The following is a 26,979-nucleotide window of genomic DNA, read 5'->3' as shown; positions in this document are numbered from 1 at the left end:
GCGAAGCATCAGGGGGTAAGTTTGTAGGTGGCTTCTGCTGTCACGGTGTGTCATGTAGTCAGGGTCCACCATAAAAACGAGTACGCGCCAAAATGGCCAAATTCCACTACTCGCCACCGGCCCACTAATATGAAGAAAGCAACATTTAGCCCAACAACGACTTTATCGCAGCTTAAACACCCTTCCCTAAAGGGAACTGAAATCGGGCATGTAGGGAAGAAGAACCCCGGTCTTGTAGATGTGAAAGAGACAACAGCTAGCCCAAGAAATGGCCGAAGACCTTAGTGCAGCTGAAAAGTATTGCCCTGCGTGCCATATGAACGTGCCATATGAAACTGAAAACGAGGACGGAAGAAGCACGACCACCAAGCTGCACTGCGACTGTAGTTTCTTGACGTCGTTAAACACTTTTTCCTACATGCCGTTTTCGCGCTTGGCACCAAGAGTGAATAATCAAGGAAACTTCCCTCAAAACGCTGCATGCTTCACCCCTTCACGTTAGTGGAGCTGGAATACCCTTCTCTACACACTGCACCCGTATACTCCGTTTTTATTCTATGGTAGGGAGGGTGGTCTCAAGCATTTATGGTCGTTCCCCAAATTCCATGATTATGCATGCTGTATTTCTTGGCAGCCCAATTTTCATCTTTCCTTTGTCCACTTGCTATGTCATTTAATATTGCCACTTTTGCAAGTGAACGTTCCTTACAAACATTACTGTGTCATCAGTTTTCAACTACGCTTCCTTTGTCTTCACAGAACCACGCCGAGGAGCTGCAGATGACGGTGATTCCGGACCGTCCTCAAGGTGGCACCAGCTTCTCCCAGGGCACCATTGAGCTTATGGTTCGCATTCAAGTCATCCTCATTTGCTCGGCATTGCCAAAACATAGTTATGGCAGATTCAGCTCATGTTAATGATGAGAATGTCGCGAAAATGTTCCCACGCGCATAGAAATTCCGCTGTTATAGACGCCAAGGTATGCACTGCTTGGACGCCTCAGTAATTTCCGCACTCTTCCCTCTACCATACCCTCCTTAGTCTTTTATAAAACAATGATTTTGTGCTATTGATTGCCAAAAACACTTGTGTCCAAAATATATTGGGAAAGAAGTGTGCGTACACTTCTTTCGTTTTTCTGTGTTTGACACAATATTAATGAAATGTAGCAGACAATAATGCCAAGGAAAGTATAGGGAAAGTTGCTAGACCGAATTGTAATGTAAATGAGAAGAAAGAAATGTGGGTAAAACATAAATGCCCCGCCGCGCTGGTCTAGTGGCTAACGTACTCGGCTGCTGACCCGCAGGTCGCGTGTTCGAATCCCGGCTGCGGCGGCTGCATTTCCGATGGAGGCGGAAATGTTGTAGGCTCGTGTGCTCAGATTTGGGGGCACGTTAAGGAACCCCTGTTGGTCAAAATTTCCGGAGCCCTTTACTACGGCGTCTCTCATAATCATATGGTGGTTTTGGGACATTAAACCCCACATATCAATCAATCAAATCAATCAGGTGGGTAAAAATATAATTTCCGAGGGCTGGAAACGAACCTGCGACGCTCGAATAATGCGTTCAATGCTCCACCACTGAGCGTTATTCGAGCGTCGCCGGTTCGGCCCACGGGAAGTTATCTTTTCACCCACTTTTCTTTCTTCACATTTACCTTACAATTCGGTCTAATAACCTCCCCTATATTTTCCTTGGCATTTCATTAACATTGTGTCAAAACACGGAAAAACAAGCCCTTAAATATACACTTTTCCCTTATATATATATATATATATATATATATATATATATATATATATATATATATATATATATATATATATATATATATATATATATATATATATATATATATATATATATATATATATATATATATATATATATATATGATACCTCAGCTATTATGTCAGAGTTCAAATATATGCCGATCCACGCAATTACGACGTGATCAAACGCGCGTTAATTTTTGACCATTGCCAGGAGTTAGTCAGACTATTTTTTTGTATTCTAAAATATAGTTTAATTACATCTCTTTAATTACCTAACTTTTGAAGGGACAAATAGGGATAAAAAATTCAATGAGAAAGTTGTAAATCGATTCACAAAACATTCGATTAGACAGTTTCGAACATTACATCTGTTAATTATTAGTGTTTTAGGGGCGAAGCTCCTTATGGCGTCACCAGTTCGTCTCCCATTATCGTTTGTAACCACCGGTGGCACATACCCGACAGCGAGGGTATGTGCCACAGGGGATAGACTTTTAGGGGCGAAGCTCCGTAAGTCGTGTATCCTCGATGTATGTAATAGGTAGCCACCTCTCGTTTAGTCATTGGAATGTCCGCTACATGGCGGTACTTGTATATGATCAATATATGATGAAAAGATGCTAGATGGTGGTACTTGGAATGTTCACTAGACGGACGGACATACATACAGACGGATAGACGCACGGACGCACAGATCAGCCCACGGTAGGACGGACACTTCGCCCCACTCATCATCATTCAGTCCGTGGATATGCTGTGATTTTTTTCTGCTAACTACAATTGCGCGCAAAATACAAAAAGATACCATGTGACTAACCTGATCGCATTCCAGTGGGCACGATGATTCTAGTGCTCCCTAACGTTCCGCGTACGAACGACCATAGCATTTGCCCGATTGTGCTGTTTCACCAGGATCACAACGATGATGGTAGCTTTGCGACAAACACGTTTTGCTATCGGCCACAAAAGCGATCACCGCTGTGACTGCTTATCGCTGTCATGAACCGGTGCGAAGAAAACGTATCGTTCGTACGCGGAACGTTAGAGAGCACCAGAATGACGGCGCGAGTAGGCGCACCAGTGGGGTTGTCACGTGGCATTTTTAGTATTTCGCGGGAATTGGTAGTTAGCAGAAAAACACTATTAATTCTCAGATATAATGTTCGAAGCTGTCTAATCGGACGTTTTGCAAAGAGATTTCAACTTTGTCATTCAAATTTTTATCCATATTTCATATTCATATTCAAACATATCCATATTCGTTTCTTCATAAGTTAGTTAACTAAACAAATCTAATTAAACAATGTTTTAGAACACAAAAATAATCTAATTCCAGGCAACAGTCAGCAACAAACATTTGGTCGCGTCATAATTGCGCGTGTCGGCATATTTTTAATAGCTGGGGCACCCCGTGCATATATATATATATATATATATATATATATATATATATATATATATATATATATATATATATATATATATATATATATATATATATATATATATATATAATGAGTTCTAACACAATAACGCCAAGGAAAGTAAGTATAGGGGAAGATATTAGACCTAATGGTAATGTAAATCTGAACGAAGAAAAGTGGAAAAGTGGGTGGAAAGACAACTTACCGTGGCTAAGAACCAAACCTGCGAACTTCGAATAACGCATTCGATGCTCTACCATTGAGCTACCACGGCGGCTATCCCCCCAGCCACTTTATTGGGTATATATGTGAATTTCAAACGTGGGAGTGTCAGTCAGGGACATCTGCAGCCATGGCAGCGAGTGTGGCACACTCTTTATGAGCCTGTGTGGCGTCACGTAGCACTTGAACTTATCACGAGCTGGCAGTTGACCGATAATCCCTCGTATAGAACCTAAAGGCACCAAGTCTGCCAGTACGAGACCCTCGCTAATGAATTAAGGAAAGAAGTGTATACTCAAGGGCTCGTTTACCGTGTTTTGACACGATACGGACAAAAGGAATAGATAAACATAGTGTCACAAGCTTGCTAGCGATCATAACCGCGCTGTGTCTCTTTAAAGCTTTTTCGCTTATTGCACGGGCATGCATGTGTGTTTCTCAACGACGATCACGTCAGCAATCACTACCCCGCTCAAGGGGCCCACGAGGCCCCGTTGCCGTCTTATTAACCCGTTCAACAGCTAGGCACGAAAAATGATGGGCAAAGCTTGATGTGCTCGCATGCGCTGGCTTATTTTGAAGCTACACAGGCGGTATTTCATAGACGACGATCTGGGCGTGGAGGAGCCTTTGAACGATCGCGGAGTCAACGACGAGGGCATCATCGTCAAGGGACGGCACAGGCTGCACTTGGGAACACCCAAGGTTTGTGCCACGCGGCGAAGCCAGCCTGTGCCCTTCTTTATTATTACCCTTATGTTGCAGGAGGCAGCTGACCTTATGCGAAGAGCAGCGCTGCAGGAGGTGTACCGGCCCGTCTACATGTTCTACCCTTCGCCTCTTCCGGCTAACGCCAGAAAGCAGGCGAGCGGCTCTTCACGGCCTCAGCCATTCCACTGCAGCCATCGGTGTTCGCCATTCACTACACCGGGCGCAAAGACCTGACCGCACGCAGCCGTATCAGCGCGTGGCTTTGAGACGCGGCGACCCAACTTCGCTTAGCCACGTAGGCGGAGGGCGCTGCGTCAGAAAGTCATGTGCCGACGTGTGGTCAGGCCTGTACACCCGGGTCACACATCGCAGCTTCTAGTGCACGCCCGAGTCATGTCATTGTGAATGACCATGCCAGATCACCAGAGCGGTGCAAGCTCCAGCAAATCTGCTGCTCTCGATGTTGAATATTCCATGCTCCGTCTTTCTGCCGCATAGGCGTCAGACTCCGTCCAAGCGGCGCTGCGAAAAATGCCGCCACCAGCGCCTCATCCCCGCACCGGCCATAAACGGGTAGTGTGCAAAGAGAGCCGCCCGCAAGCGAACGTGCATAGGCCTTCCTCTTTCATTGGTCTTGAAACCCTGTTTCCTGAAAATCAAGGACCTGGCAAGCTTCTTCCTTCCATCCAACCTCGCTTCAGAAAAGTAGGAAAATCATCAAAGCGAACTGCGGGTACAGTCCAAAAGATGTTTCGGTTATTTCGCTGTGCTACAACTGGCAATTTAAGTGCAAGCGAGCATCGCATGACATCGAGTTCGAGGCAAGCACTAGTCCGACGTGCCTTCTGTAACGCCTAGATGCGTATGCGTTAAACTTGGGCATACATATGATGTCAAAGCGATGAAGTGCATACACGAGCAATCTATCTTACAATCAGTGGTACGAAGCTCGCTATATCCGGCACGAATGGCCCCGGCAATTTTCACCTTTGCAGTTGCATTCTCCATCGATCTCTCGCTCCCTGTGCGTTGAATTGTTTTATTACGCATACTTGACGGTTGTCTTACGTTTTTATATACTGCAGATGGCGATAAATGCGTGTCCACTTTCTGACTGTACAACGAAAGACAAAACTGAGGCTTCCGAGATAGCTCCGGCAATGGCGGAGAACAATGGGAACGAAAACTTGATTATGGTCGCGATAATTTTGCGATTTACCAGTATGACGTACGTATTCGCATTTTCTACTTAAAGCCAGAACTTAAAGTCTTCAAAACCGTACGCGCGTAATGCTGTGTGCTGGCGAGAACTTCAGATTATTGGTGGTCGCGGCGTGTGCGATGTTTGTCTCGCGCGTCATCTGTCTACTGTTGCACGGCACGCACTGTTAGGCTCTGTTAAGCATCATAATCAAAGTTATCACGATTCTCCATCAATACTCAAAACAATAATAGGAGACCTACATTATCGAACTTCCTCACGCGACTGCCTGCGGAGAACGCGAGAAATTTGCTTATCCAACACGTTCGCAACGGCCCGTATCCAGCGCTCTCGCCATTCTGTAACAATACTGATTGTTGGCCTAGTTGGTACCTGCTTAATGACATGCTTTGGCCGCAAATAACACAAACACAAGTAAAGTAACACACAAGGACAAGCACAAGCGGCTTCACGCAAGCTGCGGAAATCAGTAAAGCGGAAGATCTTTACGTCTGCGGCAATTCACAACGCTACAGTAGCGTCGACAGGGGTCTATTTTTTTTTTTTCCGTTGAGCGTAGAAGGAACTGGTGCGCCTTCTCTTCTTTTAGCTGTCGTTCTGGAGGGCGGTTTAGAGAGAGAGATTCTAGTGGAGAGCAGTTAGTAGCTCTCCTTCCAAGTGTTAAATGCGCAAACACGCCTAATATATAGCTCAATCATTGTTTCGTACGCTGTAGTTGCACCTGGTTGTGCAGAAAACTGTGCAATAGTCGGGCTTTACACTACTCAAAACTGCGTCGACATATGGCGCTGCACAAAACTCCAGAGTCTGATTCCTCTACGTCCAGCCCATAAATGGTACAGTTACACAAATAAAGAACTTCGTCCGAGGCCTATGCTGCACAACGTGGGAAGTGACAGAAAAAAAAAGAAGAAAAACTGAAATATCGATGGGGTCATTTGGCATCGTTAAAAAAACGCTTAACAACAAAAAGTTGAAGTTTTCGATACGATGACAACGCTAGCGTTTCTTCTGGCTGTGTTACGAAGGGAGGTAGGGGTGCTCAAATACAGTTTTGTCGGGCTTTCTTGACGCCAACTGATACAGCGGACAAGGGTGAGGGCAGAGAGGGCACTCGCACACTGACGCGTTGTAACACGCAACGTTACTAGACTAGGTTGAGTTTTCAAACCTAGACTAGTAAGATGGGTAACACGTACGTAGCGTCAGTACGCAACCTTTTGACGCGGCGCCGTGCCCTTTCTCCATGAAGCGAGAGGGCGCACGAACGGAAGAGAAGTCCCGGCTCGAAGGGGCGAGCGAATTGGCCCTGAAACAATTTTTTGAGTAACCATGGAATTACTTCACTGGAAAAGCGTATTGCCTCACAAATTGAACGCCGCAAAATTTTTAAGAATCCGTCCAGTACGAGCAAAGTTACAAAGATTCGTCACACGCTGCAATCGCATTCTCTTTTCTCTCGTCCGAACGAAAGCGCTGGAAGCTAAGCAGGGAGGGATGGTAGGGGCAAACAAAAAACGTCACGCGCGCCTCGTGACCTTGAGCCCTTTTAAAGACGATAGTCTTTCTTGGGGACCTTCGACACCAAAATTTTGCTCTGTCTGTACATTTGTCTATTTGTCCGCGGTAGCGATCTTCCTAACAACTCACCAAAGGATACTTCAAATGGCCAACCCCATCCACAGCGCCCACCAATATTGCTCAAGTTTCAGCATTCATACTTGTGCAATTGTCAATTAAAAACAATTATTGCGCATATTTGAGGCACCATAACAACATGTCGATGTTTTGCATGTGTGTCTATACTAGAGAAGGCACACACAAGTAATTTTAAGGACCGTAGCGTTTATCACGCTGCGCTGACAGTGCAACGCGATGCTCAAAAAGGCAAGTGTTTCCAACGCTTTGCTAAGACCACACGGTGGTAACACCTGCCCGTCGTTTTTCGTTCTACACCTTATCGCCTTTGAGACAGGCGCGTACAATTTTCCGCGGGCGCACACGCCTTCCTTCGTTATTGAAGATAACTGCCAGATGGCGCTCGTGTTTAACGTGCCTCGATGCGCTCGTTCGCCTTCGCTGCACGGATCGAGACTCTCTAACGCAACGCTTTCAGAATACAATTCACCAATTTTCTCACGCAGAACATCAAATTAACGTTTTGTTCACTCTCTCCACACGCAAGACTGTCGTCTTTCGGTGACATTTGCGGTGAAACATGCAGATACGGGGCCATTTTTTTTCTTCGAATACGCGGCTTTTTTCAGTGCGATCGCGTGGACAAGTGACGGCCTCATGCGACGATCTCTGTAACAACCGAGCACGCCAATTACCCATCAATCAGTCAATGGCTGATAGATGGGTAATCCACGTGTGATTTTTGAGCGTCTTTCGCCATTTGTCGAGAGAAGAGAGAGCAATTTTTAGCTGACTTCGATAATTGTGAATTCCAGGGCGCGTGCTGCGCTTTCACATTTGGCTCACGTGTTTTCGGGAGCCTCTACTACCGATCGGCAGCGTTTTTTGACCATGCTCAAAAAGTGTTGTAGGGCTTCTTTAAAGCCATAAGGCTTCACCACACGTACGCGCTGCAGCATGTCGGCGCATGGTCTTTTGACGCGGCACCGTGCTCTCTCCCTATTGAGAGAGGGGCGTGCGGCTTCTATGCGCCCTCTCTCCACGGGGAAAGGGCACGGTGCCGTGTCAAAAGACCATGCGCCGACATGCTGCAACGCGTACGTGTGGTGAGGCCTTAGGGCTTTAAGCACTTTCCTTCGCTCTTTGAGTCGGGACTTACCCTTTTTTCGCGAGATTTCCCCACTCCCACACCACTGCTTATGTGTAAAAAAGGAGGCTGCAAAATATGGAGCAAAACTGGAGAACTGGAGCCCCCCCCCCCCCAAATTTTCGCCTACTCTCCCACCCCTTTTGCCCCCTAAGAGAAAGCATCGTCAAAACACACCTCATATTTTCTGCTGTAGGCCCGTGTGCTGTAGGCCATAATGCTGTCAGCCCGTGTGCTCAGATTTGGGTGCACGTTAAAGAACCCTAGATGGTCGAAATTTCCGGAGCCCTCCACTACGGCGTCTCTCATAATCACAAGTGAATTCGGGACGTTAAACCCGACATATCAATAAAATCAATCACCTCATATTTTACCAGCTTCCTTGCGACTTAAATAGAACTCATTTGTCCTAAGTGCCCCCCCCCCTCTCCCCAGTAAAAAAAAATCCTGGCTCCACCCCCATGACGCCACACGGTTGTCACTCAAGTCGGACAGGCCATTTTCTTTTTGGTCCCAGCTTTTCACAACCGCCTTTAGGGTGCTTTCTTCCCATCCTCCTCCTGCTTTCTTTAGGTGCGCGCTTTAGCCAGCCTAGACAAGATATGCTTTGAAACTAAATCTCACATGGTCCCTAATGCATTCACCTATGCTACTTGAAGCAGAAAACTAACAAGTGTGGCTGTTTTACCAAGGGCAGTTTACATCCCGACACTATTTCTTTATATATATTATTCACACAAATGCCGTAAAGACGGAGTGAGCATGCAACTATCATGCCTCGATCTTTGAGATGTGAGGGTGGTCATGTGACTTTTTGTACGGTGCCGCATTAATGCCGCCATTTCCCTCAAAGTCACATTCGAATGAAATCATTAGGCCTTCGCCTTGTAAACAAAAATGCGCAAGTGAGCCAAAGCCATGAGGCCTAATAAAGACGTGCAGCTGCTAGAAAACACGAGTAAAAGGAACTCAAACTTGTGGCAAGCAGAGCACAAACAGGGCTGCCTAAGTGTAGATTCCAGAACATTTTGTACACTGGAGTAGTGGGGAAGTTCCGTGTGCTGCCCCACGCTCTTCAATTGTTTACTGGGCAACAGTTTCGATTTATCTTTAAAACACTCATAGTAGATGAGACTTACCTAAAGGTATAAACCACAGATACAAGCCCCCTCTAACACTGTAGATTGTGTATGTAATTAGCGTTTGCCGATTTGCTCATGCAGCATTCAGAGTTGCGCGTAGCCCTGCCTCCTGGCGGCCACCTAATGACCCTGGAGGGCACAGAAGACAACCGGACTCTGGTTCGCATCGAAAACATCCACCAGGACCTCACCGTCAACGTGTCCGTCACGGTGCGCTTTGTTCCATTCCTGTCTACTTCCCTCCCTTCCATGGGTGTAAAGTTCTATCGATATGCTGAGCTCTTTCAAATGAGCTTCTCCTGATCATAATTTATTGCCCACGTTTACAGGACTAGGATGCTAATGAGATGAACATAAGAAGTGGAAAGGACTTATGTTCATCTCGTTGGTGCCTTATTTCTATTAAAATGCACCAACAAGCCCCCCAAAAAATGATCTGCTCGCTATCATTTGTTTCTAAGTTGTCTACTTAGCTATATTTACCTCCACAGAACAAACTTCTCCATTATATTTGCAAACTTCACCATCTACAAATGCTGCATGATAATAATTATGGGCTCACTTTTTTGTAACAGCGTCTCCTACATGCTGCTGTAACTCGACCCATCGAAATCGTTAGCTTAATTAAGCCCTCACACAACACTACTATATAACCTGGTTTCACCTACCCAGTATACGGACGGACATAGCAAAGCCCTTTCAGTACTAGGCTAGAGTGCATCATCTCCTGCTTGACCCTTTTTTGCCTTTCTTATTCAAAAAAAAACCAATGCCTCAGTTCTGGTCAGGGGAATCAGTTGCGATTTTTCGCATGTGCCAACATCATTTAGCGTCTTACACAAGTCCGTTGGATAATAGTCAGAGTAAACGTACTCAAATGCATGCAGCACCTGCTGCACTCGTTCCTGCTCCTAGATGCCTGTGAGACGATGCTGTCGGCACATCAGTACCGCAGCGAGGTGCAGCGGCGTCCGTGGACACAAACAGAAGGAAAGTATGTGGCTCCCGACGAGTCTGCCTACCTCATGCAGCAGGTGCACGGAAACATGCTGGTCAACATCCAGCCAGGACAAATCCGCACATTCTTAGCAGCACTCAAGGCTTTCAGCCTACCACCAGCCTCCAGGGTGCACCAGTGAGAACCATAGATGAAGTCAACGACGAGGTTGGGGAGTTGTTTAAGAAACCGAGTCAAGCATAACAGCTGATAAAGTGTCTTATAAATACACTCGAGTACTAGTGTCTCTGGCACTACATTTTATGCCAGAGACTCTGGCATAGTGTCTATGGGAGTTGCAATGCATGGCACTTTAAACAGCATGGGAATGATGGGTAGGACACGAATTTGTCTAAACTTTGTTATTTCGGCCCCATTTGGCTTCATGTGTCCTGCATTCCCCTTGTCCCAAAATGCAGTTCAGCAAGCATTTAGAAGTTCAAATTCACCACCTTGACCTTTTAGGCTAATTCAAATCTGGCAGCGAAGTTCACGCCAATCCATTCTTTTATCTGAACAAATGTCAAAACGACAATAAACGAAGCCACAAGTACATTCGAAGCCTGCAGGCATGAAGACTAGGCAAATAAGTGTAGTACTACTCATCATTACCATGGTGGCTGAACGATCACAGTGCCCGAGTTCTCTCTAGTAAATATTGTAGAAAACTAAAGAGGAACAAAAACTGTTCAGAAATCTATTCTATGATCTGTGGTGGCTATCACACTACTGCTAACAATGCCAGAAGTGCACCTTCCTTTCAATCCAATGGTGAAGAGAGCTGTAAAGAAGACTGGGCCACCCAGAGGGATGGGAATGCTGGAAGCCAAACTGTGCATTGATCGAGGTACACAAAATAAATATGTCGCTGTTGTGATCAAAACTTGGAAGTTCTTGAAAATTTCGAAGTTCCTCCTAGCGTTACACTTTTGCTGCTGTTCATATGTCCACCTGTGAGCAAGCCAGTGAACTACCACCTCTTTTCATAGCCATTACATCCACCACCAATCATCTCTGGCAGAGCTTGCCAAAGACCATGGCTACAGCCTTAATGACGGTGATAAAATAATAAGAGTGCCATGGGCAAACCATGATTTATCAAATCGTATGTCATGATTTAGCTAACCTCACAACACCCCCCTAACGTGGGCGAACCACTGATGCTTAAGGTGCTGCTTTGTTCAACCTAATAGTGGTGATTCCAAACAGCGCATAATGGTACACAGAAGAGACTACAAAACACAAGCACTATGTGTATGGTCTCTTCTGAGTCCCATTTATGCACTGTGTAGAATAACTATGGGTACGTACCAACAAGACCACCTAGCAACCTTTTTGAAGTTAATAGGGGTCCTTGTTCAGCAGCACCACGTTGTACCATGCTCCACTAGGACCAAACGGAGCCATTAGTATTTGCCACTGTACCTTTGAAAGGCAAACGCAGGTGCACAAAGTATGAGCAATTACAAGAAAGATGCATTCCCAGAGTCAAACAGTTCAGAAAAGGGACACTTTCTCAAATCACCGAAACAGAGGAGGGAGGAGTCTGCTCGCAATATTACGATAGTTGCGTGGAATTCTGTACTGCTTCGCCAAGGAAATGCCTCACACTAATTGCAAAATGTAGAAGTATTGACAGAATAAACTGGAATGCTTGATACCAGTGAAGCATACTGGCAAAAAAAAAAAATGCCAAGCACTGAGTGTGTTCAGTTCTTTTGTAAGCATGCCTCACTCTTCAGTGTATGTACTACTTAACTTAGACTGATGTTGCCTTGTGCCAAAAGGTTAGTACTATTATGTGTCTCTTAGCATAGGCACTGTCCACTGACCAGAGGCAGCTGTGTTGCTCGCACGGGCCAGTCCCGAGTTCGCCGACATCCGCATGTATACCCCATGTAGCACGGCTCATGAAGGGAGGAAGACACGTGCATTGCTTTCCATCTTGACCAACCCTATCTTATTATTGCTCTGCTAGGCTTGGCGTTGCAGTCACACGGGAAAACTTGCATGCATGGTGCCCGTAGTGGCAAGGGGGTGTACAACATACTGTACGTGATTGTGTGTTTGAGCCCAAATCGTGCACATTGATGTGCTTCGTCACCATCTGTATTTTTTAACACCACTAGCGTAACCACAGTCCATAGTGCACAAGCACGGACCATGCTACAGGCTCCAATTGCCCAAGAATGCTTTTCACAGTGCTAAGAGGCACTTAGCGGCAGCCATCTAGTACAAGGAAGTGCCGTTTTAAATGCACAAGGGAGCGAGGCTCGCTTACTAGGGAGACTACTAGTATGTATGCAAAGATGACGGTTTTATTTTTATGCTCGCAGTTTCATTTTTATGCCAGCATGTTTCACCAACAAGCGGCAGCGTGTCCAGTGTTCCAAAAATTAATCTGTGATCGCCTGTACATTGAAACTGCATAATTTGCTTTTTCAAAGATTTGAGATTCCAAGTTGCCTCTTTGTTCAGCCATTTTCTGTGCTTCTCATGTCTGAAAAAGTGAGTTGGTGACTAGCAACACAAAAGTCTTTTTCTTAGCTGTAGCGCCCTCACAAAGCAGATTAAATTTTTTGTAGGGAACAGATGCCTTATTATGCTAATTGGTGATCATTATCATAACCAAACACAGCTGAAAATCTACACACTATATATGTAGTATTGCGAGTGACACGAGCGGGAACACGTAAGTGCGTGGCCAATAGCCTCAAACCCCCATTTGAAGGATACTCCGATACCGTTGAGAAAAATTAAGTGGAAACTGCGATACTTTCCTCCTGCCACTCAGAACATGCGTCTTTTTTTGTTATTTCATGCAGGCCATATGTTTTTGTAGTGCAACTAGTAGGAGGCTCACAGGAATCAAAGAGCATTAGTGTCTCTCTGAAACCTTATTTTGGTTTATCTTAATATTGTGTGTGTATATGTGCAGAAGTGAATAAGAAAGTGGTAGGTTCACACGGTGCTATAGACTATTTCACAGGTGCATTCTGCTTGGCATGCCTACTTTATAATAAGCAGCATGCCAGACGCAGTCAGCTTGTGCCAGCACTAGTGAGGACAGAGTTTCAACTGCTTAACCTTTTCCGCTTTGTTTTTGCCATCAGCTGCCGCAGAGCACCCCAGCACAAGGTTTGAGGCTATTTTCATGCAGTCCCATGTTCCCACTCATAATCCTCACGGTAGTACGTGGAGCTGGGCTCCATTTATAAGGCACATAATTTGCTAACAGCTAGAAGATTCTATGCTAAATATGCCCAAATACTGTGTCCAGCTTGGAACAGATGTGAAAAAGTAATTGACTCGAAATATGCAATGGCTATCATTATTAAGGTAACTGTTGCACAAAATTTTCATGACATCAAGTAGTTCGAAGGAAGATAGGATGTCAGTCAAATTGCTACTGCAGGACGGTTTATAGCCGAACATACAAATCAAGACAAAGACTGGTGCTGGAACGCTTTTTATCTCAAGTGCAACGTAAGAACAATACTACATGCCACCAAAATCGGTGCAGATGATCTCACCACATGTGGGTCTCCCTTATTTCACCAATTATTTGGCTCGCTTTATGCAATGCCTGCAACAAACAACAAACAGAAACACCTTCAGTTGGTAGGCTGAACTTGTCACACTGATTCAATTAGCAGCCATTTCTGTACCTAACAAGATTTCATGAGAAATTGAGAAGGAAATGTTCCTAGATCCAATGTTTCAACAACTTGTCTTCATCAGGGCGACAACATATTCTTGCCAGAATGTTGCCCTTTTCAACTATTTCTCATTACAACATGCCGGCACCTTCCCTTGAACTTTTCCCTTTAGTCGCGAGATCTATACATCAAAGATGAATTAGTAGCAGCATAGGAAATATAAGAAGCAGATGTGGGGCTTACTGTTTGCACATTCTGCAAATGAGAGGAAGCACCACGATCATGTGGCAATCATATTTTTTTTAATGACTGCATGCAAGAGACATTTATTTGAATATGGGATTTGTTTTGTTTGCTGTAACTAGTGATGGAAAAGAAAATGCAAGTTGAATACTAAGCTAACCCCCTATACACTCAGTTTGCATTATTCATCATGGCTACATAGATACATGTTCCCATATTGACAACAATATCCCGCCGTCTTAACTTTCTTGCAACAAAGTATCAAGCTGATTGCAATAGGTTGTTCTGAATTCGACACATTCATTAACAGCTGACATGTCATTATGAAGGACGTGCCTATAGAGCATTTTTGCAACTACCCATACAGAATACTACAGGCCAAAGTATGCTGCAAAAATAAAACACATGATAGAGTGGAATTCTCTTTCTAGTCATGCTATGTCACTGCTACACCTTTTTTCCAGCAGTACATCCACATGTGTTACTGAAGCAACAAAACAATCTTACTCATACTGTGCAAACCACGTGGTCAAAAGCAGTGCTCAATTTGCCAATCAATAGCTGCTTATACTCGGTGACAACTTTACCTGACAGCACTGTGGAAGCTACAGAACCGAAGCGCTTGCCTGCTACCATGCCAAAAGATGGCACTTGGAAAGACACTCCAGTCAAACCACGCTACACCGAAACTGACATGGCGCGGGAAAAATTTCATTGTAGTGAAATCAAATACAATATAGCCGACCTGAGCTAGCAAAACAATGGAACTATCATTTTCAAAATTCGAAAAGTGTCGGCTGCTTCCTTTTTTTTTTTCCCCTAGAAGCGTTTAGACAATTGTCATACACGCTTAGCGATACCATGTTGAAAAGCATGCTGAAACAACTGCTACAGCTTTTGTGAACGAATCTGACAGTTGCACTAACAGGCTAAAACCAGCAGCTGTCTGTAGTCAAAAAGTATCTGACAACGCCAAGATGCTGGCATGGTATGTGGAGCCGTAACTTATGCCTTGTTCTATGCTATTCTTATCATCCATAAGTAGCTGCTGGCTTATCTTGCTGATAACGTGGAGGAACCACCGCTATGATCAGTGACGACACTGGCTAAGCGCAAAAATAAACAGAAGCACTGGCACAGGGGAAAAAGCTTTGTTTTACGATTGCACTCATCAGCAGCGTGTAGCAAACTAAACTTCAGCTTCGAACTGTCTGAAGCCCAAAAGCAAGCCTGTGGCAAAAACAGAGCAGTCTCATTGCCTTCGCTATCGAGCAATGGCGGCCTTGAGGCTTAGTAAACGGCGGCGGTTCCTGGTGGTGCCCACACGCATTTAAGACTTTGTAGATGTAGGTTTTTATGCTCTGAAAATGTTCAAGAATGTGTTTACGGCACAGTATTAAATACCTGAGCCTGAAATTGCATCGGCAAACTTTATTAAAGAATAACGGCAGAAGAAAAAGTGTTCACTGGGGCAAGAGTATGTATGCATTGCATTGACTCCTATGGACTCCTGATGGGGAACCGAGATTTGTGCGCTCTCCACTCTGACAATATCAAGCAGTCCTGCATTTAACAATTGCTTTACCAAATGAGTACACATTTAAACTTCACAGACTTCTTCTGAGCCCTAACTTCTAATCAGGGCAGCGCTAAAAGTGATAACAGGCATTATGCAAGCATGCAAATGATACAAAGTCAGCAACAAGTAACTTTACAAGCAGCACTTTAAATCATTCGCAACATATTCAAAAGAACCTTAGACAATAGTGTCTACACTTCATCAACATATTATCAGACTACCAGAAAGCAAGCTTGGACACAGAATCGCATAATAAATGTAAACGTCATCTCCTTCATAACAGCAATGTGCATAAGTGAGCTAGCTAGTAAATAATGGTCAAAGAAGCAGTAACACAAAGGCAGGACAATGGGACATGAGTGTAATATTTGTTTGGCTTTCTGCATATGAGAGTTACCATTGTCAGATGCAATGTTCTTTTCTTTTATGCTTCCTACGGTTGTGCAATTTTCCAAGAGTTTACATCAATTACAATGACCAAGATACACGGAGACACATAAGTTGAATTTGAATACTTCAACACAGAAACGTTTGGGATGAAAGCATACCTTGACCATCTGTGCTGCCTCACGCCGTCTCACTGCAACGTGCTCAGACTCGGCCAGCAGTTGGTTGAAGCAGTCGTGTTTGTACAGGTGTGTCACCAGCTCGCTCTGCAAGTTATCTTTGACGTAGTTGACCAAGAAATGCATGATCGCTTTGGGAACAGAGTCCTGGATGTTCTTGCGCACAATCAGGAAGTACGATCGAATCAGCCGTTCTGTGAAAACCAGCGACATCAGAGGTAAGGATTGCATTGCATGCAATCAAGAGACTCGCAACACCGATATCACGCACGTCTCTCACTCACCGATCACTTCGCAGTCCCGCTGCTCACGTGCCGACAGCTTTCGAGGTCCTGCGGGTGGCTGCAAAAGAGGTGGTGATAAGAAAAGGGTGTCAGCAATATGGAGATTCTCTTGCCACTAAAAGCACATGCTACATAGAGCACACCTTTATTCAATCAAACTGTAAATTATAGAAACAGTAATCTATGAAATAACCTAGTCGCTTTGACCACAGTACAGCATTGCAACACTACAGATAATGGGGCATTGCAAAGTGAGATATTTCACACTGCATGACCTGTGAACTGCAAGACAAGGTTGGACAAGAAGAGAGACTACACAAGAGGTTGTGCTGGCTGTACTTATGTCCGTATTTCTCTTGCTGATCTCTTTTGCACTTTGCAAGCTATCTCTAAACAGTAATGTACAAGATGGTATTCTGGAAGCTAATGTAGTGGCTGTGCAAATTATTCCAGGAGCATATCATTAACAAAAGTGCACAAGCAGCAGCTTACCTCCTCAGGCAAAAGATTGACTGGTTTCTTGACGGGTGTCGCTGGGTTGCTTGGTTCCCCCACACTAGTGCTACTGCTGCTACTGACAACTGGCACAGAGGCTGCAACGTCACCTGCTGCCCCACGACGACTCTGCAGGGCATGGCAAAATTGAAGTGACAATCTCTTCCCGATGGGGAGGGTGGAGGCATCAAAGTGGCACACAAAGTACTTTTTGGAAGTGTGTTTACACTGCTATACAAATCTCCTCTATACAGAGGTGGCTCTGGGCAAGTGTGAGGCTCAGCAAATGCTGGCAAGATATTTTTAACACGACAGCACTAAAGAGCTCGTTTCACAGAAATTCCTGCGACAGTGTCAGAATGGACGCCGTCAATTGTGAGCCAAAAAGCGTCATCTTGAGCATGACCGAGAAATCGAGAGAGATGCAAATAAAACAAATAATGAAAATTTCTGGGTCCGAGTGAGGATTAAACCCAGGCCGTTTGTGTGGCAAACATGGGTTCTACTACACAGCCACGCTTTCGCTTGGAAATACAGCAAAAGTAACTTTCTGGAAATGCAGTGAAAATAACTTTCATACTTTGCAAACACAAGTGTCTCCTGTATACAGGCTTCACAATACACCATCTATTACAGCAAAATCTCACAGATACAAATTCGAAGGGAGCACGCAAAATATTCGTATCATCCCGAATTTATATGAACCGAAAACCAATTAAAGCTGATCATGAAGATGAACAGGAACTTTATTGGGGTCAACTACTACTTGCTCAAAAAAAGTCCATGATCTTTTGAACTTTCCTGCTTTCACCGCCTCTCAACAAAGGGCCGTGGTTTCCTCACTCATGCTGCGAGCGCTTAAAGTGTATTCACACTTGGCATCAAAGGGAGAGAAAGCGGCAAAACCTATTGGAAATTCACTCGCTTTACCGCTTAAGAGGCAGGAAAAACGCGCCACGAAGTCGACTCGAAAAAAAATCAGTCACACAGGAGAATTAAAGCGAAAACGCCAGAGCAGCCGCGAAACCACGTCCACGCCCACCAAAAATTGTTCACATTCATTCTGCCTACTGCCGCCGCCTTCGCCGCATGAAAATTTATTCCATTTTGACCGTTTCCTGAGCATTAAAATTTGTACCGAGTTCTAGTTATGCATGCAAAGCACTCAAAAGAAACAGTTTACAATGGTACAAACGTTGTTTCGGGAGATACGCCAGCAGAAACGACACGAGCGGGCGCACTGGCAGCGGCGGCGACAGATTCAGCCGGCAGTACAAAAGCGAGTGGGACACATTAGGTCATGTCGACTCGCTACTGCTGCTGCACCTTCTTCTACTTCCGGTCTTCGCAGCGATCCTAATCCAAACTAGGCTCTCGATGAACGCATCGTCGTCAAAGCAGTGAAGTTCATCGCGCTACACGGGTAGTTTGCAACTGAGCCGACGCGAGCCACCGCGGACGCCTTTGCCACCATGCTGAATTTGGAACTCATTGTTTACATCACGTGGTTTGAGACCTAGTGTAGGCGGTGTAGCCAAAGCCGTGAAGCTAATAGGCGATCTGCAATCGCGTGGCGGAAAAATTGGTCTCGGGCGTATTTTTTCGCATCAGCCTCGTGGCGTGGGTTTTCGGCCACTTGACAGCGAAGCGGGGAAAATTCCCATGAGTTTTACCGTGTTCACTCTCTTTGAGGCTCGCTTTGAACGGGCCTTTCCCCACAGACAAGCCGTGTCGCGCTGTTCGTGTGAAGTGGTCAATCGTGTATTCGTGTCATCCGTAGTGGCTGGAGAGCCTGTTTGTATAACACCGAATGATGGCGCATTTTGTATAATGCAGTCCAACCGAAGGAACTTTAGAATTCCTATCATCGCGAGATTCGCATCAACTGCAATCGTATCATCGACATTCTACTGTATTACAGTAATATCGTGTGGTACAAGCGTATATTTTATCGGGCGTCAGAACATGCGATTATCATAACAACTTCGTGATTTAAAGCTGGCCATCCATTACAAAAGGCAAATATGTTACTGCGTCTATGCCCTTAAGACCACGTAGTGGATGCATAGCAAGTTCGCAAACATTTCACGCGCATAACTACTTGCAGTTTAAAACATGCTACCAATTACACAGAATGAAGCCACATGCGAAAGCTTCACTGACACAAGCCACTTTCAACTTTATCGATTACATTGTAGTAATCCAAACATTAAAGAAAAAAACAGCGCTGGAACAGGACAGAGATGAGAAGACACCTGTTCTAGCGCTGTTTCTTCTTTCAAAGTCGTATCTAGCAACCAGCCCGATTCAAGACGGTAGCACAATTTAAACTTCTCGAAAAACATCATACACTAAAGAGTATGCATCAAGTGGTTGAATTGCTCACTAGGGACAGGATAACAGTATCGTGTTCAATTTTCCAGGGCAAAGCTTAAGGATTCCCGCCAATTTTTTTTTTATATTAAAGTGAATTTTGCCGGGTGCACCTACCGACATCAGCACTAGCTTGATGTCAGGCTACAGTACGAATTCTGGCGACTTCACACAGCAGTCTGGATGGGCTGTGATGACGTGAAGCACCGAAACTTCTAAAAAGGTCGCTTGTGCATCACCAACAGAGTCATGGTGCTCAGCGGCTGTGAAAATGTCACAATATCTTGCCCGAACACTGGATGATAAGCTGATACCGTGTTGAGACGCCAGTGTACAGTAAAAACTAGCTTTTAAAAATGCACTGTTTTTACTTTTTCAGGGTGTACCCACGCTTAGCAGTAGAGTACTGACAACTGTGCGAATCGTCACTGAGTCATGACTGTTATATGTGCAATGCACACATGTACCAGAAAGACGCCATTTACACCTGTAGTGTATTTTTTCCTGGTCCATGTGTGTGTTGCACAAGGAACAGTAATGTAGCAGTATATTTTCTAGGCTTTTGAGAGCTTGGCCTTTTATTAGACAGCAATAAATGGTCAATAAAAATTTTCACATCACTACCCTTTTAACAAGTGTCTGCCAATGCAATACCAGATTTTCTTAATCTGCAAGTGCACTTCGTTCCTATGTAGTTTTCTTACTAATGGCGCCTAGCCTATTGTTAAAGCAATGTATTTGAGCACACTTTGCTTGCGCTGTGACGTGGAAAATGTTGACTCGGCTGTTGTGATACAGACATGGATAATAGACAATGCCCTGCATATGCGACAAGGACCTCATCTCCACTTGGAGCACCACTGGTGCTGCCATTAGTAGAGCGAACATGCATTGCAGAGAAGCGCACTTGCATATTAGGAAAATCTCCCATTATGCACCAACTAACAGGGTAGTGCACCTCTGGAAGCCCATCTTGGGCGGCAATGGCTGCTTCATGAGTGCGCGTTGCTTTGGTCAGAGCGCTGGCCACATCGTGGAAGTCGGGGTGTTTGGTGTTGATGTAGGCAAGCTCAATGGCAACCAAGTTTTCAACCATAGAGTTGGCGGCCGGCAGGCGTCGCCTAAGCAGCTGGGTGACCACCTCGACGATGCACTCATGCAACTTGGGGAAGCGCAGCATCTCCTGCTGAACCTCGGTGCCACAGTGCTGTATGATGCGCTGCATCTCCTCGTGCACCAACTCCACGCAGCGCAGGCTTGGCTCCTCCAGGCGCCGGATCTGCCTTTTGACCAACAGCTCAAAGGACACCTCCGGCACAAACAGGGCTGGCCGCGGACCCTGCCACAGACGCCACTGCCACGCTTTAGCGTCCCTTCAAATAAAATTTCAAAGGGGCCCTGCAACACTTTTCTAACTTATCATAGAATAAACTTACTATAATTGGTGACAAGTTTCGTTGTCAGCACTGTGGAAGCTAGAGAATCGAAGCACATGCAAGCTGTCTCACCAAAAAAAATTGTATTTATGTTAACTGATAATTTTCTGATTTGCCTTGCTGAAATATATGCCACTTCATTAATTATGAGACTGAAACAGTTGCAGGAAGTCGTAGGTAAAATACGGTTACGGTTCACTTTGCAAAGATGCCCTCCCTTTCTTTCCAGTTCTTAGACGGCACCACCGTATCAGCAATCGTAATATGACACTAGAATGTACACCAGAACTTCGAAGTGTTTCTCCCATTCAGATTTTTGCATAATTTCCTAAACACGTTCATGATATGAGAAAGCAAAACCAAAATTGGCCGCAAGCTGCTGTACTACTTGCAGGGCAATACAAATGTGCGTAAGCCCTGCCTGCATAGCTTTCGCTCCACTTTCTCAAGATAAGTCGGCCCCAAGTACATAGGTAAGATTTTGTTGCCTTACAGATCTCGTGCAGCTCAAAGTTGTTTAGGCTACCGATTCTAGACCAGGTTGCCACACTAATCATGTGATTTCCCTCGCCTTTCATTGCGATGAGCATGCTGGACATTACACAGGTAGAATGTCACAAGGCTATGCGTCACCCAAAAGCTGTTTTCCCACACATAAAAGCTTTGGGAATTTTGTTGTTGTTGTTTTTATCATCATTGGCCACTGGTTCAGACATGTTTCAAATGACACCTCTTAGGTGGCCACTGGAACCTATATAATGTGCAGCATAAGACTTTTGTGGTCATCCCACAGAGCACACACTTTTGCTGCGTAGCTTGGGCAATATTGTACAGAAGAGAGCAAGCGATTTTTTTCACTGTTGCAAATCAACGCAAATTTCCTACTGCATGTCATACAATAATATCTTGTGACTATGTTCAAAGAGATAGGGCAGGGCCCCTTTAGCCCAGCAAGCTCAAAACAGACAACACAGACAACTAAGAGCTATAAGGTGGGTAAGTCGATGTTGACTCATATTCAAAAGTGCACTTCGTAAATATTGACACATCAAAAACAGTGTACAAGACGCAGCGATCATTGCGTTGTGTCCAGTACTATGTCCATATATTCAAAGTGCATTTTTGAATATGAAGGCACTACAGACAAAAACAAAACACTGTGTTAAGCTTAAAATATATCGGAAGCCAAGAATGTGACATATTCAAGCATGGCTTAGTAATGGACTAAAATGCGTTCTATGGCAAATTGTCGCATGGTCTAATAAAAATTGGCACCAGTCCCATTTTTTTCTTGGCCTCATTCTTTTGCACCTCTAATGTTTTTACGTTTGGTAAAACCATTTTATGACATACTACACTGAATAACGTCCTCATGAAATGTCAGAGGGGTTAGACCATTTTGTACGCACATAAATTACTTCTTTCACTCACAACAATGATGGATCAGTTCTAGTTAAATCAGTTGAACACAGTAATGAGACAGATACTGTATTGAACTAAACACTCCATCTGTGAAGCGCAAAATTTTGGCACATGCAGCCCTGCACTACAGCAAGACGTACTAATTTATGCAGTATATTATACGCACTATATGTCCTTTGGGAGGTTTACCACCTACGCAAAGATACGAATAGAATATTCCACACAACAGATGCTTTGCCTTAGATGTGGACAGTCATGCATGCATCTCGAACACTTGCAGCTCCTACCGTTGCATTGCGAATGGCAGTGAGAATGTCGAGAGTGCTGAGGCCCCCCAAGGGGTGGATGGAATCCAAGGTGCGGCCAAAGGTCTCATGGAAAATATAGCAGATACGAGCACCCCCACACAGCTCGGTGGTCTCAATATTCCGTGCAGTGCCTTCAATGGTAGCACAGTAGGATGATGCAAACTTGGTGATGATTTGAAGAAGTGTCTGGCCCTACACAAGCAGAAAATAAAGCCAGAAGGCAAATCAACAAGTTGCTTTTCAACACAGTTGAAATTTCCGCATAAACTCTCAGCCGCATGCACTGACCAACAACTGAGTGTTTTCTTTCTGAAAATGCAATGCTGCCCATCGTATCCCATGAAATGGTTTCTTGGTGTATATTTATAAACATAGAACATGTAATAATGTTGAAATGTCTAGGAATGTGTTATTTGAATGCAGAAACCAGTGTTTTTTGTTTTGTTTTCACTTGTACATGTACTGATCTTAAATGTGCCAGCAGCTTTCTAGTGTTTTTAACAATGCTAAGGAGCCTGCCTTATATGCAGGGCCAGCGATTCATAAGCTAGGCATAATGAAAATGTGTCAGGCATTGCAGTTTCAGGAAACAGTGCACACAGCTCCCAACTTTTCAATTAATAGCCAACGTTTCTATTGTTGACAGCATTGTAGTCTGTAATGCCAGACAAAGTATTAAAAAGTGAACTTACTGATTTCACTGAAGTGAACTCGGTGAACTCACAGCACACATTGCAAGGAAAAATGCCCCAAGATAGTTTCACACATAAATGCATAAACCACTTTCGAGTTCTGGGTGCATGCGACATGTGAAAGATAAATGTGATAAATGTGGTTTAAGTCTGTGTTGACACCTTAATGTTACAGGGACCTTTAGAACAGGACTGATTCATACTTTCTACAAAAATGAAACAATGAAAACCCTGAAAGCTGCATATATGTGCTATGCCACAGGGCATAGTATTACCACTGGAGCTAGAAACGCAGTATTGTAAAATCCCGAGCAATCATCCTTCCCTATGGATAATTTCACAAGATCCGGAGGGGGGGGGGGGGGGGGGTGGCTGATCGATTGTGGGTAAAACGATAAAACTTTAATGTGGCAGTGAAACAGCTGCTAAAAATGAATAATGCGCAATCATGCTTCTAACGAAATGCTTTATTGAATATGCACTTATTGCATACTTTAATCACCCTTGACACGCAAATAAAAACATCAAATATAGAGTGTTTGCTTGGTCATTAGTCTTTCAAAAAAAAAGGGGGGGGGGGGAGGGATTTGTTTGGGATTTTACAGTATGTAAAATCTGCAAAATGATAATGCAGAAGGCTGTGGCTCATTACCTGATCTTGGACGGCTTCACCATACGAGCTTAGCAGGGACTGAAACTGGGAAATCATGACATTGACGCGAGTCTTCAGCTCTGGCAGGCAGTCGCGAATATGGTGCATAAGCAGACGGTTAAGTGTCTTGGCCAAGTACTCGGTGCCATTGCGTGCTGCCAGGGCAGGATACTTGCGCTGAAGGAACAGTGCCTCGTCACGCAACGCATCCGCAATTGGCTTGCGGTCCTTGATGTCTTGCTGCGACCGGTTCACCACACCTATTATGCCTAACTTCACAGGAATCACCCGGCCGCACAGCACATCCATTGCATCTGTACCCGCATCCATCAGATCTAGTTTGGTAATCACTGCCAGTGTCCGGCGGCCTGCACACACGTGTCAACACAAAGAACTTCCTTTAAACCTATGTAGACAGAATCAGTGGGCAGAAGGCATCAAAACAGCTGCTACGAGGCTCTTCTGCACACAGTATACGAGCCAACCTAACCTCACAAAATTATCTCGCTTATCAGCAGCAGCAGCCTGACTACATCCAATACAGGACAAAAGCCTCTCCCATGTTCCACTAGTCAATTCGGTCCTGTGCTTGATGCTACCACTTTATACCCACAAACTTCCTAATCTTATCTGCCCACCTAAGTTTCTCTCTCACTTTCACCCACTTGCCTTCTCCTGGAATCCAATCTGTGATGCTTAATGACCAGCGGTTCTCTCACTTGTATTGTGTGCTAAATAATGTAACGCTATCCAGAGAGCCTCGTAAGAGTTTCCTATGCTGCTTTAGCTACCCACATTATTTGAAGTTTGCTGATACACTGAGTTACCCAACATTTCTTAATTTTAAGTTACCTGCTCAACTTCATAGGCTCCAAGATACAGGGAATTATGTGTGAAGCAAGATAGGCATGTGTGGCTATGTAGTGATAACCACAGATTGAAGCGTACAGAATTATACTTGCTCAAAGTTTGACAGATAATCAAATATCAGATGACTAACTCGGAAATATAAGTGCATGCAGTACATGGATGTGCTATGCTTACAGCCTATGCTGTACGAGCTTGTGAAAAAATTGGAATGCTGTGTCATGCAGTGCACTAGGGTGCTAATTAATGGTCAGATTAGTCTTTAAGTATTTGCACACTTTCAAGATGAATATGTTCCAACTAGGCCGAATCGCAGTTTTGCTTCAATGGTCATATGTTTCACAATTATCTTGAAAAAATAATTTTATATATAACTTGCAAGTGACATCAGTTCTTGTCTTCCGTCTGCCATCACAGAGCTCACGGAGCAAGCATGTCACAAGGACCACACTGCATTTACGTTCGTGCAACGAACCATTTGGCATAGTGTGCGTGTTTTTAATCTTTTACTTTACTTATGTATGAAAAAGAAGAATCGTTGAGTAGATTATGCCATCTACTGCCATGTGCGCAGTTATGGCAGCACATGCTAAGATCGTATCCCAGAGTTCTGCGGTGTGACCGCAGTTGCAAGTTACGTATAGAGCAATATGTCATACATTCTGGGAGATTGGAAACTATGCAGCAAAGGAGAAAGTGTTGAAGTGAAGTAGAGCAAAACGTACCATCTGGGTCCACTTCGCGTGCCAGCTTGAGTGCCTCAGAGGTGGCAAAGTCTGTATTGGCAGCCGTGACAGCCAGGATGAGCGAGTTCGGGTTACTGATGTAGTGCAGGATGAGAGTGCGAACCTGTTGCTCAATGTCATCGGGTTGGTCTCCCACAGGCACTTTGGTCAGTCCCGGTAAGTCCACAAGTGCTAGGTTCACCACACGACTGGAGAATATCTTCAGGCTGATGGGCTCGGGGCAGATACCCTGTACAACACATCAACGATCCTGTCAGTTCTCTTGAAACCCGCAAGATCCAATCGCTTTTGGGGAAGGTTTAATTTTATGCAATGCACAAGTTCTCCACTACCACTTTTGCTGGCTAAACCTATGAATGCGCAATGAAAGCAGTATACTCACAGGTGACCAACTGTGGGTGCACTCCCTGCGTTGAGTCTTTTCGAGTGTATTTGGTTTAAGGATTGAGCAGTCTAGCAAGATTGAAAACAGCCATGTCCTCAATCTGCTTGTTTTCATTTTCAATGCAACAGAAATGAATCGGGTTAGTGTGGAAAGTAAACAATCTCTAACCGCGTCAATATTCAGGCGAAGTTATAGTAACTTAATATTTGCAACTGAAATCAAACTAGCCCCGGCATTTTTACAAGCTATGAACTCAACGTAAAGGCCCACGATCCCGCCAACTGATAAAGATAAGCGATCGCAGTGATTCCCCGGGTCGGAGAGCGCCACACGCGAATGAATGAGAGTGAAAGAGCCTAAACTGTCCGCGCGTACCTTGTTGGTCCCGCTCATGCGGTCGGTCTCCGCTTCGATCTCCTCCCTGACAGTGTCAAAGTCCGTGTAGATTTTGTTCTTCGTGTGCAAGAACTTGGCCCACTCTTCGAGTTGCAACGTGCCTTCATCGGCGGAGCGGTGCTGGACGTCGTCCTTGGAGACGTAAACCAACTGAAGCACCAGAGGTCGACGGGTCACGATGCCCGAACCACGCGGCAGGAAGTCCCTGCCCACCAGGCTTTCCAAGACGGAGCTCTTGCCCGAACTCTGCGAAGAAAACGTCGGTGGGCCGAGAGCACGCACACAGCGCACCGTGCCTCACTCACCTGGGCGCCCACGACCACGATTTGAGGTAGCTGAAGTGCGTCGGCACCGATGGTGTTGAATACATCTTGGAGCTTGTTGATGACAGGAATCAGGGCTTCCATAACGAATCTGAGCTACTTTAATCGAGGAGTAAACTTACAAGCTATTCAGCATTGCGACAAACCCGGCGGGCGCCGTTCAGGCCAGGCCCCTACGATCGGCTAGCATGTATGCATCCTCGTTATCCGCACGACCACCACCACCACCCACCAACCACAGGGTGCGCCACTGGCGCCACCAAAGAAGG

General features: G+C 44.9%; 3 protein-coding genes across 4 annotated transcripts in view; 2 read left to right on the top strand and 1 right to left on the bottom strand.

Annotated features, from left to right (window-relative positions):
- The window catches only part of LOC119164824 (lysosomal alpha-mannosidase), a 158,073-nt gene extending 151,790 nt beyond the window's left edge, over positions 1-6,283 (top strand). Inside the window, exons 21-23 of the mRNA XM_075873021.1 lie at positions 760-846; positions 4,010-4,132; positions 4,193-6,283. Coding sequence (XP_075729136.1) covers positions 760-846; positions 4,010-4,132; positions 4,193-4,372 — 390 coding nt within the window. The 3' untranslated portion in view covers positions 4,373-6,283. The remainder of the gene's footprint in view (positions 1-759; positions 847-4,009; positions 4,133-4,192) is intronic.
- Positions 6,284-8,588: 2,305 nt separating this feature from the next.
- LOC119165585 (lysosomal alpha-mannosidase-like) lies at positions 8,589-10,513 on the top strand. The gene is made up of 2 exons (XM_037417717.2): positions 8,589-9,497; positions 10,175-10,513. Exons 1-2 carry the CDS (start codon positions 9,363-9,365, stop codon positions 10,424-10,426), a joined length of 387 nt encoding a protein of 128 aa, XP_037273614.2. The 5' UTR covers positions 8,589-9,362; the 3' UTR covers positions 10,427-10,513.
- Positions 10,514-13,737: 3,224 nt separating this feature from the next.
- On the bottom strand, positions 13,738-26,953 carry Drp1 (dynamin related protein 1). 2 transcript variants are annotated; one of them, XM_075873022.1, is made up of 10 exons: positions 26,693-26,953; positions 26,367-26,633; positions 25,586-25,835; positions 23,994-24,361; positions 22,629-22,841; positions 20,442-20,837; positions 17,108-17,239; positions 16,616-16,673; positions 16,314-16,525; positions 13,738-13,870 (listed from the first exon to the last, which is right to left on the bottom strand). In XM_075873022.1, the coding sequence occupies exons 1-10, from the start codon at positions 26,792-26,794 to the stop codon at positions 13,814-13,816; spliced, it is 2,055 nt and encodes a 684-aa protein (XP_075729137.1). In that variant the 5' UTR covers positions 26,795-26,953; the 3' UTR covers positions 13,738-13,813. The 2 variants fall into 2 exon arrangements, with proteins under 2 accessions (XP_075729137.1, XP_037271253.2); XM_037415356.2 differs by having other exon boundaries at positions 20,442-20,822; positions 26,693-26,952.
- Between the last annotated feature and the right edge of the window lie 26 nt (positions 26,954-26,979).

This window comes from Rhipicephalus microplus, chromosome 9, assembly GCF_043290135.1.
Source record: "Rhipicephalus microplus isolate Deutch F79 chromosome 9, USDA_Rmic, whole genome shotgun sequence".
NCBI lineage: Eukaryota > Metazoa > Arthropoda > Arachnida > Ixodida > Ixodidae > Rhipicephalus > Rhipicephalus microplus.
Note: the sequence above shows the minus strand (reverse complement) of the source record. Positions and strands in the feature narration are given on the sequence as shown.

Bases quoted from the DNA above. Each gene is read 5' to 3' on its own strand.
- LOC119165585 (XM_037417717.2), top strand. From the start codon at position 9,363: ATGCAGCATTCAGAGTTGCGCGTAGCCCTGCCTCCTGGCGGCCACCTA. The intron at 9,498-10,174 runs GTGCGCTTTGTT...AAATGCATGCAG, and splicing joins CCGTCAACGTGTCCGTCACG to CACCTGCTGCACTCGTTCCT.
- Drp1 (XM_075873022.1), bottom strand. From the start codon at position 26,794: ATGGAAGCCCTGATTCCTGTCATCAACAAGCTCCAAGATGTATTCAAC. The intron at 24,362-25,585 runs GTACGTTTTGCT...ACGTGTGTGCAG, and splicing joins ACGCGAAGTGGACCCAGATG to GCCGCCGGACACTGGCAGTG. The intron at 20,838-22,628 runs GTAGGAGCTGCA...AAAGCGTGGCAG, and splicing joins CTGCCATTCGCAATGCAACG to TGGCGTCTGTGGCAGGGTCC.